This window comes from Artibeus jamaicensis, unplaced genomic scaffold (genome assembly GCF_021234435.1).
Source record: "Artibeus jamaicensis isolate MK-2021 breed Jamaican fruit bat unplaced genomic scaffold, CSHL_Jam_final contig_793, whole genome shotgun sequence".
NCBI lineage: Eukaryota > Metazoa > Chordata > Mammalia > Chiroptera > Phyllostomidae > Artibeus > Artibeus jamaicensis.
Window position 1 is genome coordinate 6,869,790 of NW_026521975.1, and position 15,218 is coordinate 6,885,007.

The window sequence follows — 15,218 nt, forward strand, 5'->3', positions numbered from 1 at the left end:
CCAACGTAAATGACTAAGGATGCCAACTATCACATTAATCCCAAAGGCATCTCATTTGAGGGCGGAATATCAATTTGATATATCTGAAGAATTGACATTAAAAGCATTTAACTCAGCAACCCCTTTTCAAGAGTAATTTCTGTATAAAAGCACAACATCAAAACCACACAATAATTTCCAAGGCGTAAGTGACTGCTTTGGGGTTTCTACTTTGTTCAATAAGCAATTAAGTATGGAGGAAAGTTTAGAACAATGTGTTAAGCCAATTCCTATTTTCTATATAATTCTGACCTTCACCAGTACAGCAAAGTCATTCGGCAAAGATTTTGTGCATCTTATTGGCTAGAAACTATGCTCAGTGCTGAGGATAATGCAACATAAAACAGACAGACTTTGCAATCAAGGATGATGCAGCAGAGCTGGAGAGTCAGAGACATAAAAATAGATGAGATGCAACATGTTAAGTTCCACAAGAGAAAAGTCTGTGCAATGTGGTGGTCCAAGCAGGGGATGGTTCAACCTGCAAAGGGTGGGATGCAGGGCAAGGAAGAAAATGCTTCTTACAGGATATGAGACCTAAGCCTTAAAAGACAGAGGTCACCAGGAGGGAAAAAAGAACATTCTAAGGAAAATACTTTGATTAAAGACCCAGTGAGTAACTCACTGCAGCCAGATCACAGGAAGAGGGGTATGGGGGAGTTGGAATAGTGAGCCTGGGACAGGGTAAGAATGGTCATGTGTATCTCCCTGAAGACAGAATAAAAGTAGCAATGGTCACTGAACAGGGAGAATCGCAGCACCTTCACCATTTTAGAATGAAACCACCTGGAAGGGCAACAGGCACAGAAGAAGGGCATCATGGTAGAAGTGCAGAAATTAGACCCTGAGCTAGGGCAACAGAAACCATCTTGTTGACAAAGCAGATCTGGCGTAAAACCCCATGCTCATCCCACCGAGCTTCTTCCTCACCCTCCGATTCTCCCCACTGCTCCTGGGGTGGCCCAAATCTACCCCAGCATCATCAGAGAAAACGGGTGTAGTAAGTTTGAGCAGGCTGCAGAAATGGGGAGGAAAAATGTAATTTGAACATCCTTTCCATTTTTATACCTATTTTTTAATTGTTGTTCAATTACAGCTGTGCCAATTTTTCCCCTGTTGCCCCATACCCCGCCCACCACTCTCATCATCAATCGCCACCCAGTTATCCACAACTGTGTGTCCTTTATACAGGTTCTTTCACTTGAACCTTCCCCTTCTTTCCCTCATTTTTTTAAAAACTGGAGCTTGCCATGGCACACAGGAAGATGTAAGACAAAGCATAGAAGATAGAGACACCATAAAAAAATCACAATTTGATAAAGTAACAAAACCCCCTATGATGATGAAGATTTACTATTTCAAAGAGCAGTAAGACTGTTACATGAGGGCCTTAGAGGAGAGCGATTCACAGAGACAGAAAGCAGAGCCTCGGGGGCGGGTGGGAGGCGCGGCGTGGGGAGTTGCTGAATGGGTGTAAAGTCTCAGTTTGGGAAGGTGAAAAAGTTCTGGAGATGGACGGTGGCCATGGTCACACAACAATGTGAATGTACTTAGCTACTTAGCTGTACACTTAAATGGTTACAATAGTAAATTTTGTGTTATATGTTTTTATCACGATTAAAAAGAAAAGAAAAAGAATAAACCAGTAAGCCAGCCTATCAGACCTGTCATGGAAGATGGGATATACCGTATCCACAGTACATTACTCTCTAGACTTTTCTCACTTGTAACCTCATTTAGCATCACAGCAAGCCTCTAAGAGGAGTGTGCTTCCTGTCTGACCAATGAGGAAACACTCATTCAGCTGGTCCCTGGAAGAGCCAAGACTTACCATCTAGGTTTGCTTTGCCCCTCTTACTTTACCTAATTGCCTTCCCTCTCTGGCTATTCACATAGTTTTTCCATTACCATTTTTCCAATAAACACTTAATTTAAAATTCTCCATGCTAACCTCAGGCATATACTAAAATTAATCTTAAAAATCAGGTTGCTGCAAAAAGAAAATGTTCTTTAGAAGATACTCATCCTATCCAATTTGCACATTACCTTTTCATCTCTAAGGCAATTTAAAACCTGCTTGTTTTTTTTAATTCAAGTGCTATTCTACTCTGTTTGGTAAAAAAGTTATTGCCAAATATACTAACCAAACTGCAAATAACAGCCTTGGCTGGTATAGCTCAGTGAATGAAGTACAGGCCTGTGAACCCAGGGGTCACAGGTTCAATTCCCAGTCAGGGCACATGCCTGAGTTGCAGGCCAGGTCCTCAGTAAGGGGTATGCAAGAGGCAACCACACATTGATGTTTCTCCCCCTCTCTTTCTCTGTCACTTACCTTTTCTCTAAAAACAAACAAATAAAATCTTTTTAAAAAACGTAAATAATATCAAAATATATAAAGCACTCAGCCAGGCAGTCTTTAATGTGCTTCACACATACAGGGTCCGGCAGAAGTAAGGCCTGCTTTGCTGTGGTTGGTAGGGTAATAATATGGGTGTAATAACATATAGTTTTAACTTGAACATTTTACCTAAAATGGCATATGGTGTGCTTGAGTGTGAATATATTGTTATGTTACAGAATTACATGTTTATGATTTTGTAATAAAACAGGGGACTTGTTTGTGCCAGACCCTGTATTAACTCACTTAATCCTCACAATGATTCTATGAAGTATGCACTGCAGGTTGGGGGTGACAATAAACGAAGACCACCTTCAACAAATTCACCTGGAATGCTACTTTCCAACAGAAATCAAGCCCGCCTAGATCAAATTAACCTAGATTTTTCTTATGCGATGTAAAGTTTTTCTAAAAAGAAGAATCTATATATCATGGTCTCGCCAGCTAACAGACAAGTTGGTTTCACCCCGCTCACCAACAGGAAGGGGGGGGTAAGGGCCCTCGGGGCGCAAGCACCACCAGAACTCGAAAATGAGGCAACAGCAAGCATCAGCAGTGGTATCTTTTGCAAATTCCACAAAAAAAAATGTATTTGATCATTTTATGGGGTATGTGAATCTTGGCAAAAGTTTTGGGGGATAATTCATTTTTCAGTTAGAGACTATCTTTAAGGTCTTACTGAGAAGAAGCTACACCTTGGAAACTCCCATGTGATTCCAGCACTCCTGCAGAACGCAGTCATGGCTTCGCTCATTACGGCATAAACATTATTATTCCATGGGTAGATGTGGACAGCTTTTTATAGTGTTCTAATTTTCAAAATACTAAATGTATTTCCAAAGGTAAACAGCATGCACATTTCTTTAAAAGGCTATATATTCTTACTGTATTCCCATTTTCTAAGGGTAGTGTCCCACAATATCAAAATGTATAAAGTTCCTTAGTACAACAGTTAAAAAAAAAAACAGGATTCATAATCAATTTATCTCCAACTGTTATGTGAGAATAGATATTTAGCTATGAATAATGTAAAATCAATGTTTTCAAGCTACTTATGTAAAAAGTATTGTGATTTAAAATCAAAGTCAGCTAACTTTCTTACAAAGTGATCCGCTATTTCAAAATCCTTAAATGTCATGGTTGCTTTCCATAAAACACTTATTTTACTCTACAGCAAATGCCAGCACTGTTTTAAAAATAGTTTCTTGTCTAGTTAAATGTGTGACATGTGATTTAAAAAGTTTTGGAACACTGTACTCTGTACCCCAAAGAAAATACTAGTAAATGGACCACAAAAACTAGAATACATATGTGGTCCTCAGAAACTGGAAAAGAAACATGAAAACATTATCAGTCTGCTGACAGCCCCCAGCTTTTTCAGAATTTCCTCAAAATTCATACATATTAACATGGAGTTTCAGAGTTTGAGGTACGGTTTTAAGGGCAAAAATATAAAAACCTTCTCCAACCCACACTTTCCTTTTTGTTGAATACAGGAACAGTATAAATGAGAGCAGTCATCAATTAACTTCGTTAAATAAGAAAACTCCCATTTTCCCAAGAATATAGTAGAAAGCCCGGCACACAAGGGGCCACATGCCCTCCCTGGGACAACACTACAGAACTTTTCTCTGCAAATGAGTCTATGACTATCACACTAAACATTAAGAGCACTATTAAAGGCATGACAGTCCATGAATACTAATTCAAATTGACATTAGAATTAATATTTTGTTATAGTGACTAAAAATATTTGCTACTGCGTATGGATCAGCCACTGTTGTCTTTACAGGTATTAATCACGGAAGCCTCAGTGTAAGGAAGGAACTTTCCGCATCAGGTAAGCAGGACTAGAATGGTTCACCAGGTGAATTAGCAAGTTCCCAATGGAGACAGATGTTCACCTGTAGGCCAAATGAAGTATAAGCTGTAGGCATGGGCTTTGTACACATTCACACAAAATGGTGGAAGGAGATCAGTAAAGGTATCGGGAGGGGCTTCCCATTATGTTATTTTTGCTTTGAAGTTCCCCAACTTTGTAATACCTATAATGTTTGGCTTACAGATATGGCTAACCCATATCGAGACCTCCATTTAGAGAATAATTAAATAATATGGTATATATATACACACACACTCCTTCCAGTACTTCAAATGACTTCTCTCATAATGTCTAAGCACATATAGTGAATAAAACTATTGAAATACGAATGGCAAAGAAACCCTGTGACAGCTGACAAGCAAAACAGGAATACTGAGAAGTTAACGGTTCTGTCTGCCCTTGGCATAGTCATTACATGAAATAATTCAATTTATTCAATGTATCAACACTGAAATGATTAATAAACTATAATTTGTAAAGGTAACATTAAAAATTTAATATGAGGCAATTTTCACAAAGATGGAATACTGGCGAGGTAATTATGATACTACTCAGCAAGTAGACGTACTGTTTTAAAGTAAAGAGCTCTATTTTTAAATTGTCAGGGCTTGGTTAACACACTTCACATGCTAGACAATAACACTTTCAAAACCTTCAACCTTTACTGCAATAGAAATAAAGGAGTCATATTTTTGATTGGATAATTTGAAGAATATTCCTTCATATAACTGAATGTACAATTAAGTATTCAGATTAAATATTACACACGGTGCCAAATTCCTTAGAAAGATTCAAAGCAGAATCCAAATGGCTGAAAAGTCGACAGTCCAAAACAAGGGGAAAGGGTGGGGGGAAGAGTGGGAGGGACAGATCCAGGCTCTGTATGCACGATCCAATAACATCCTAGTTATTCATTTAGACCAAGTTTAAGGTTGTACCATTCTGTAGTAAAGAACCTTAGTTGGCATTGGTTTGCAGTGGGGAGCCATGGTGAGTTCAATGTGAATTTAACCCAACTTTGTTCACACAAAACTACAAAAGAAGAAGCCAATTTCTTGATTTAACAACATACACACACCCTCAAACACACCTTAGCCCTGTCTCAATGCTCCCAGTAGAGCATGCTTGCTTATAGAAGTCGCGAGCTAGGAAAATACATGCAAAAGCCCCTGATACCTGAAGTTGACCTTATTATTCTTCAGTCTGCATATTTACTCTTCAGTAGTCTATGTCCCTTGCACAGGGTGATATGCAAGTACACCTTCCTTTCCCCAAGTGAGGGTCGATCAACTGAATGTTTTAGTTATAAAATACCTGGGTAGAGAGCAACACAAGTTGCATAAAAGAGCAGTATTAGTAATCACTAATATAGATTGTCAGCATCTCTCTGGACACAGTACATCTAATACTGCACCTTGGGTTGTATATACATTCTCACCTAATTCTTACCAGTTTATGAGGTATGACATTATTGTAGTTCCTGTTTACAAAGTTGAGTATTTTGGAATCAAACCTATCTAGAGGTAGGGAAAGATCTGTCAAAAATGGGAGTGTCTCTCCGGTAGGACTAGTGCCACTCCCCTGTTTCTGGAGAACTGAGAGACACCTACCTTCCTGACACAGTGAACAGCATGTCATGTACCCCTTTCTGATCCACCCGCCCCCGGGGCAGTCTAATACTGAGATAGAAGGGAGTTTGTGCTGTTTTGAAGTCAATGATCTTGTCCCAAACCAACTATTGGAAGTCGATTTTTTTAATCCCCAGGAATACAAGTGAGAATGTCACCACCTTCCCTGTCCCCAAAATGGAAACCCTGAGAACCGCACTTGTCTATTCCTCCATCCACTCACAGCCCCTAGTGACTTTTTTCTCCTATAACGTTACAGCCCAAAACCCCTCCCTGGGCAATTACCATAGCCTAATGTGCTCCTACTAAAGCAGAGCATGTGGGCACACACACACACCACAGCCAGGATCTCAAATACAAATATAATGTCACTTGCCCCTTTAAAAGCTTTCCTGGCTACAGTTAACCCATCTCCAGGAGCTTGGCCTCTCACAGCACATCATCCATCATCCCTGACTTTCACAGTCTCCCCTGGAAAGGCACTCAGCTGTTACACTCTCCTGCTCCTTTGCATGTGCTGTTCCCCTAGCTAGATGTCCTCCCTACAGGAACTATACCTTACCTCCCGGGCTGACCTCTACCCATCTTCCCACTCACTGGTAGATTTCCCCCAGCCTGGCCCTGCAGAGCTGCAACCGACCACCCAGCCCCAACTCTTCAGTCCTGATAGAAAGGGACCGAAATACGTTCCTAGTGTATTCCAAATGTCGGGTTAGAATTTATATGTACATGCCAAAAAATCAAACTTCAATAACATTTATTGACCGGGTTGACACTGGTGCCCCCACATGGTCCTATACAACTCCGTTGGAGGGGAAGATCTAGAATGGGGGTGCTATGGCCATGGCCTGAACTGTGTCTCCGGAAAATCCTTCTAACGGGGCCTTTGGAGGTGATTAAGTTGATGTAAGGTAGTGAGAGTGCACCCACCCCCACTTGCTGGGATTAGTGAGTGTCCTTATAAGAAGACACCAGGAGAGCTTGGTTTCTCTTTACCGTGTCAGGACAAGCCAGAAGGCAGCTGTCTGCAAACCAGAAAGGCCTCACCACGCTGGCACCCTGATCTTAGAATTTCAGCTTCTGGAACTGTGAGAAAATAAAGTTCTCTTGGTCAAGCCCCCCAGGCTACGGTATTTTGTGTCAGTTTGAGATGATTGAAATGGAGACAGTGGTAGCCTCCCTTCTGTTCTCCCTGCTTAGTACTATGTATTTCAGTTTCTGTGTCTAGCTAGGTGAACTTATGGATTATCTAATTTCAACTAAACTAACCTCCCCCCAAAAGACTGGCTTAAGACTCATGCCGTGAAACAAATCACAGATCGAAAGTGTCAAGCAAGTAAATGACAAGTAAATTTTTAAGAAGTGGAATTGACACTTTTTTTTTAAATCCTCACCTGAGGACATTTTTTTTCATTACTATTTTAAAGAGAAAGGAAGGGGGACCCAGAGAGAGCGAAACATTGACTGGTTGCCTTCCCATGTGCCCCAACCAGGGATCGAACCCTCAGCCCAGGTATGTGCCCTGACTGCAAATCAAACCTGCAACCCTTCAGTCTATAGAGAACGCTCCAACCGACTGAGCCACACTGAGCTAGGGTGACACTTCTCTTCTTAATAAAAGCTCTTCAAAATAAGTTTTCTAGGTTAAACATTAGAATAGTTTTTTTTAAGATTGCATTTATTTTTAGAGAGAGGGGAAGGGAGGGAGAAAGAGAGGGAGAGAAGCATTGATGTGAGAGAAAAACATAGATCAGTTACCTCTTTTACACACCCTGACTGATGAGACGGTACCCAACCAAATGAGCCACACCGATCTCGGCAAACATTAGGATAATTTAATCAGATCTGATCAGTCAGCCAAATACATTCAAAATAATCAAGAATATTGACAATAAGGATTCATATCCACGATTTTTAACTAAGAATCTTGGCAAATACACTTGGGCCTTGAAGATAGTAAGTAATGATAGTGATGCATCTGTAGACATTTTAATATAAATATTAAATGTTCATGGTAAAAAGTCTTACCGATGGGATATGTGATCAAAAAAGTTTGGAGACCACTGACGAAAAACGTGGAACTTCTGTGACAGAGCCAGACCCACTCTGCAGCTGATGTCACATCTCAGGCAGGTGACCCTGCTGGCTCTCCAGGATCCTCTGGAGTGAGTGACAGCACGTGCGACGGCCACCGAGACATACAGAATGACCCCTCAGGAGGGCCAGCAACACCTCAACTCAACCCCAAATTCCTTTATACTATAACATCAAATTAGTAAGGATAGTAAAAACCTATTATTTAAGTTCTGAACAGCTGGCTTTCATTTCAGAGAAAAGATCAGCATTTAAATGATCAAACCCAACCTCGTGGATTTCAGGAAATTTCTTTGTAGAAAGTCCCCGCATCGCAACCGCGGTCATACCTCTGCTTTTGTTCTCTCTAAGCATTGTCCCTCCTGAAAGGGTTGCTGAGTAGCATTTCTGAATAAGCTTTTACTGTCCATTGAGTGGCTCAGCCGTAAGTAGAACGCACACTTAGATGTTACTTTCTAGAAAGCTACACACAAGTCACAAGACAAAACTCTGACCACACTATTCTCTGCAGTCCACGTAGCTGCCTACTTTTTGAACTTCCACACAGCGAGATCAAACATTAAACAAACAAATGCTTCCTGTCGCCATCTAAATAACATTGGTGCAGTACCATTCCCAATACAAAGTATATTTGCAATTCCCCATTTCCTGCACCAATGTACATTTTCTGTCCTAAGATGTGATTCAGTGGAGGAGACACTGTCATATCTCCTTATTCTCCTCCAATTTCGGGTAAATTTTAACTTGTGTTTTTCAGAAATCCTAATGCTTAACCCTTTTTATCTGGAAGATTCAGAAGTGCTCACAAATTCAGAGGAGACAGTAAGAGTTCATAGAATCGGGAACGGAAGCAAGGGGAAATAAGTTGCTGACTAGAACTCTCAAACCAAACGCCTTCACCAGTTTTCATGAATGGGAATGGATTGATGTTTCTTTAGTAAATTCAAAACATGCTCCACATACACCCACCAGGGATGTCTAAGCTTTCGGCGTCTCGGAGCCACACTGGAAGAAGAGTTGCCTTGGGCCACATATTAAATACATTGTGACACATAATCACACACAAAAAATATCATGATGTTTTAAGTAAATTTACAGTTTGGGGTGTGGCCATATCCCCAGCTGTCCTGGGCTGCACGGGGCCCGCTGAGAGAGAGCACCGCACCAGCCCCTTCTAGACAGCTGCGGCTTCCTCAGAAACATCATGTACAAAACTGGCCCAAGGCTGACATTTACGTTCCTGAAAATACATTTCAAGAAAGCTCATTTGTTTAATGGCTACCTGAAGCACTCAGTGACAAAGGCCCCTCAATTTAAATATTTCTTCTGCAGAATGTCTCAAAAGCCTTGTCCAGCGGTGTAAACCTAATAAAAGTTCTAATTACAAGCATTTCCTATGGCTTTAATTGCTACTGGTATGTTTAAATTAAGGACTCTGTATGCTGTGATATCCATGGTCTGAAAATACAGGATGACTGGAGGGGGTGGTTTGGACATTAATCAAGTAGATCGGCCTCTGATTTAAATACAGTGAATGGTAACTGTCAAGAGATTATATGTTAATTAGCTTGACTGTAGTATTTCACTGTCTATATAAATATCGAATCATCATGCGGTATACTTTAAATACATATAATTTTATTACAATATATAAATAGATAAATTAAAACTGTACACAGAAGACAATCTTGAGACTGTTTTAAAAATGGAATGCTTTCAACATAATTGATTAGTCATGACGCAAACTTTTGTACACATTCACCTTTGCCAATCTTGACATGGGCAGTTGTCTAAAATGAGTTATATAAACCTTAGTTTTTAAAACACTCATCTTTACATGAACTAAAAGAAAATTACGACTGTTACTCCGATCCTGGTATTGTTTCTTTGTTAAACTAGAAGTAGCCCAAATGTTAAGACCAGATCTTACCTGAATTCTGCAGCTTTAAACACTTAAAGGAGAATCACTCCTCCTTAGTGTACTCGGTAATAGAGATATTGTATCACACATACTGTCTATCACCACTACTCATTCACAACTGGTTTTTAAAGATGATTTCTCTTCATTCCTCAAGACAAAAATACCGTCTTCAGCACAACATCGCACACCGACACTGTGAAACCAGCCACACGCTGCTCACTTCCCTTTCTGCAGAGGTGAGACTCTGCTTCAAACTTAAAACCCACAAAATATGCCTATACACCAACTTTCCTTTAAGACAACCCAACCTGAAAAAATGCAATAGCCTGACTGAATTCAAGTGCTTGCTCTAATGAGGACTTTTGCTAGTTAAAACTGCCGCCTGAAACCAGTGACTCATTCAAAACTGCTGTCTATCAACATTCCTAACCTGCTTTGAAGACCTCATTTGAAACACAGAAGAAAAAGACCTCACAGCCTTAAAAGTCACTATTTCAAATGGTGTCTGGTAACCCCATAGAATGACTGCATATGGCTCTGGCTGGTGTGGCTCAGTGGGTCGGGTGTTGTCCCACACACCCAAAGGTCTCAGGTTCGATTCCCAGCCAGGGCAGATGTCTAGGCTGTGGGTTCAGAAATGTGCAAAAGGCAATCAATCAATGTTTGTCGCCCTCTCTTTCTCCTTCCCTTCCCCTCTGTCAAAAAATAAATAAATAAAATAAAATTATGCTTAAAAGGGAGTGATATCATTCTCATGAACAGTCCAGAACAGGGAGTTCTATAGCGATAGAAAGTAGACCAGCGATTGCTCAGGGATGGGAGAGGAAGGAGCAGCAAGATGACAGCTAAGGGCACAGGTTTCTTCTGGACGCCATGAAAATGCTCTCAAGTTCACTGTGGTGATGTCTACACGATTTGCAAATACACTAAAAACAACTGAACTGTACACTTTAGATGGGTGAGTTAAAGCTTTCCCATAAAGCTTTAAAAACATTTAGAAGAGGATGGTGTACGCTTCAGGAAAAGGGCATCTTGCTAGGCAGACATATACTGGCACGGTGCCAGGGTGTCCGGCTCCAGGCCCGCAGGCCGTGTGCGACCCAGGACGACTGTGGATGTGGCCCAACACAAAACCACAAATTTAAAACACTATGAGATCATTTTGTGATTACAGATTGCAGTGTATTTACTGTGTGGCCTAAGACAACTCTTCTTCTTCCAGTGCGGACCCGAGATGCCAAAAGGTTGCATATCCCTGTTAAACCCTAGACATAGACACATACTTTGCAAATAGTCCATTAATTAGCATTTCTACAGGATAAAGGAGGTCACAGCTGTCCTCATGGTAAAGACCCTAGGAAATCAATGTCTAGGAGAAAAAGACCATGTCATACTTCTCCATAATTATGATAATCCAAATTTTTTGGCTTCAGTAATGGAAAACTGCATCCCGCCACAGCTCCTAATCAAACATATACTGTTTTCAGCGTCAAGAACAAGGTTTGGAGAAGACACCCACATCCAACGAATGGCACAGACGCCCCCGGTCTGTCAAAGAATTGCTTGGAATTTGTAGTTACCAGGTTACACATTCCCCTGGGGGTGACAAAGCCACAGTCAACCTCCGTGGTGACCTTCGCCCTCCTACTCACCAGGCCCGGCCTCTTTCTTGGACACACTAGCCCAGACATTAACCCTAGGCCTCCAATCCCAGTCCTGAGCTTACCACACCACACCTCACTGGCCTCTCCCAGCACCCAGCAGCCACCTCCATCTTTAGCAAACGTTGATCTCTTCCCTGAATTTCAAATGCCAGTTGCTCATGAAGGTAGACACAATCAACTGCCACGATCCTCACGGTCCCAAGCCAGAAAGGGCCTGGAGTGGGGGAGGTAAGTGAGAAAACCACTCCAGCAAGGGCCGGCCTCATGAGGTGGACCGCCTCCCAATAGTCCCATGGATTAGCAGCAGCCTCATCTGTCCCAGGTGGTCTATTCTCCTCAAATATCTCAATTTGGGAGCAAACAATCTAGGATCAACACTCCACACCAAGCCTCAAAAAAAATTTAACTTTTCTCAAGAAAAATTATATTAAGAAAAAGAAATCCTTTAAGAACTTACTTTTATGAAAACACTCCTTTGAATAGCTTTATCAACATTCAGCAAGCATTCATGGCCAAGATTTAAAAATCTTATTTTTAAAAATCAGTATTTTCATATAACTTGACTTCAGCAATATTAAAGTGCTAAAATAGTGTGGCTCAACATTTTGTAAAGTCCTTAAACTATAATGCCAAGATGCTTTATAATAAATAAACTGAGTCACAAAACCATTAGCAATTCTTATTTGAATACACAGTCAAGGTGAAACAAACAGTCAAAGGCCATTCTCTAGGACAGCAAGGGGCACATTTTAATTTCTTGGACTCAATTCAGTACATTCTGAAATGTGTACTTATAGTATAAGCCATGAACTCAGAAATTCTATAAAATTTAATGTTTGCTACATTAATATTCAGCTAATTCAATTATATAGTTACATAAGGCTTTAAATAGAATAATTTGTTTCTACCTAACTTTATTCCTAGCTAACCTTCACTGCACATTCCCATATTAATTCCTGCCTACCCTAAAAAAGTACAAATCAAACTATAAAGCAGGTGGTACTGGAAATCGCTCTGACCAATAGTAAAGTCAGTCTCAAAAGTCAGCTTTAAGTCTTGATTACAAACAGATTGTGAGGTCCCTTTTCCAAGGCTTTTTAAAAATCTTCATTTTCCATGGAAACTGGAGAATTTAGGCAAAAACAAAGACCCTTATTCATTCTCCCAGTTTTAAGCGTGTACAAATGGATACCAAAATTAAATAGAAACTAAGCAAAAATATTGCTAAAGTATTTTGTGAAAATATCCTACAGTTTAAAAGTGACTCTTCAATACCATATTCTTATACAGTAGACATCTTTTTAAGAAGAAATTTTATCTTTTTAAAAGTCGTTAACTCCAAACACATATGACAAGGTCTGAGGAAATGGAACTACATTGCCAGTGCAGAGTTCTAAATGAGTCCAAGTATCTACACAGAGTTGTGTGAGCAGCGCCCCAAATGAAACCCCACGCACACTAGCCATCACTCCTCCTTCCCCGGCCCCAAGAACCACTAACCTACCTAGGTCTCAACAGATTGGCCTCTTCTGGGCATTGCATATAAATGGAATCACATAGAGGCATGCCTCTTTTTGTTGCTCTTCATTTTATTGCACTTCGCAGATGTTACGTTCTTTACTGATCAAAGGGAAGAACCTCCACCAAAAAAAGATTAGGACTCACTTTAGTACGATACTTACTTTAGGGTGGTGGCTCAAACTGAACCCACAAAATCTCGGGGGTATGCCTGTAAGATGAGGCTTTTTGGTTACTGGCTTCTTTCACAGCATGTTTCCGAGGTTCACCCATGTTGTAGGATGTGTCAGTACTTCATTCCTTTTATGGCTGAATAACATTCCATTGTAGGCCTGTACTACCTTTCATTCATTCATTCATCAGCTGATAGACATTTGGATTGTTTCCACTTTTTAGCTTTTAGGAATATTGCTGCTATAAATATTTGTGTACAGTTTTTATGTGGACATGTTTCCACTTCCCTTGGTTATTTATAGCTAGGAGTAGAATTACTAGATCATATGGTAACTTTACATTCAACCTTTTGAGGAACTGCCAATCTGTTATCCAAAGTAGCCACACCATTTTTCATTCCCATCAGTAATATACGAGGATTCCAATTTCTGCACATCCTCTTCAACACTTGTTATCGTCTTTTTGGTTAAAGCCATCCTAGTATGTGAAGTGGTAACTAACTGTGCTTGATGCTCTGTATCTTAAGCCAAGCCCACTCACTATCTGAATTTGGCCTCAGCTATTCTAAGCTACACTTTTAAGTATAAGATATGCCCCAGTGGTCATTCTTAAAACCCAAAATAAAGCCAGGATAATCTAACACTTCTTTAATAAATAAGGGTATCACCTTCAGGTAATGGCACCATTATTCTACGACACATTCTATCAAGCTACAATAATGCCGGGTGTTTCTAAATAAGGGTGTCAGACTGAGCAGCCTGTGCACATCCTGTCACTCTAGTGGAATACTTAAACATGGAACAACAACAAAGTTTTAGCCACAGCTTTCTAGAAAGAACACTGAATTGGAATTCGGGTTATCAGTTAATTCCCTACACCTGAACTTGGTGTTCTGAGCCACTCACAGAACTACATCCTCTGAAGTCACTCCCAGAGACAGTGATCTAAGCCTGAAATTTTAATGAAATTTGAAAATGTATTAACACCTGTGCCTAATGATCTAGCTTTGCACAGCAGAGAGAATTTGAGCCTCAGTCGTCAGGCAGGCTGGGTTCTATTTCAGGCTCTGCCATTCAGTAGCTGTACGACCATAGGTACATTATTTAACATCTTGCTATCTCAGATTCCTAATCTCGTTGTAATAATAATGCCTTCTTCAGGAGGTCATGAGGATTTATAAAGCTAGGACAGCCAAAGCACTCTGACACAGTGGGCAGCAAAGAGTAGACACAGGTTAGCTTCCATCCATCTTCCTGCTAACTCTGGGCAAAGTTTCCCAGCAAATGAAAACCTCTTAACAAAGTCTTGCACCTTTTGGAGCTGAATATGAGTCCTTACGACTTGTGGTATTCTTTTATAAAGCAGTTCCCCACATTAAGGTCTGTAAATTGCTAGGTAAATCTCTCAACTAGATTAAAACAGAACGAGGGAGAATTCTTGGAAGGGAGCTCAGAGATGAAAAACGTAAGACCTCATTTTGGAGAAAAACTTCCTCGGGGCTCACACAGCCTCAGCAAGCAATAGATGCAAAGGAGAGAAAGGTAGATGCTAAATACATATGACTCCGTTGGAAGTGCAGGTGTAGACTGCCAGGCTTGAGGGGGAGGGGAGTGGAAGGGGATGGAGTAAGCCCACAGGGGTGAGGGCTAGCTAGGTGCGTGGAAGAGCTAACAAGAGGGAGATGAGCCCCATTCCAGTTGTGAATTCACTGCTTCTTGCGTCTCTAAGCCGCCTTCTCCTACCTGATCTGGTTGTCACGGAATTTATTGAGATGCGGTTGGTTGAGGTAAATGGTGCGGGCTGGTGCCTCCAGCTGGTCTCCAACAGACGTGGCCCGGGACATCTCATCATCTGCCTTCTTATAGCCCGAAGAAGGACGAACAGGTCCTGCAGAGAGGAG

At 40.8% G+C, this 15,218-nt stretch overlaps 1 protein-coding gene across 2 annotated transcripts in view; it reads right to left on the reverse strand.

Moving 5' to 3' along the window:
* The window catches only part of ATP8A2 (ATPase phospholipid transporting 8A2), a 580,506-nt gene that overhangs the window by 485,569 nt on the left and 79,719 nt on the right, over nucleotides 1-15,218 (reverse strand). For both annotated transcript variants that reach the window (XM_053672924.1, XM_053672925.1), the window contains exon 2: nucleotides 15,061-15,205. In XM_053672924.1, coding sequence (XP_053528899.1) covers nucleotides 15,061-15,205 — 145 coding nt within the window. The remainder of the gene's footprint in view (nucleotides 1-15,060; nucleotides 15,206-15,218) is intronic.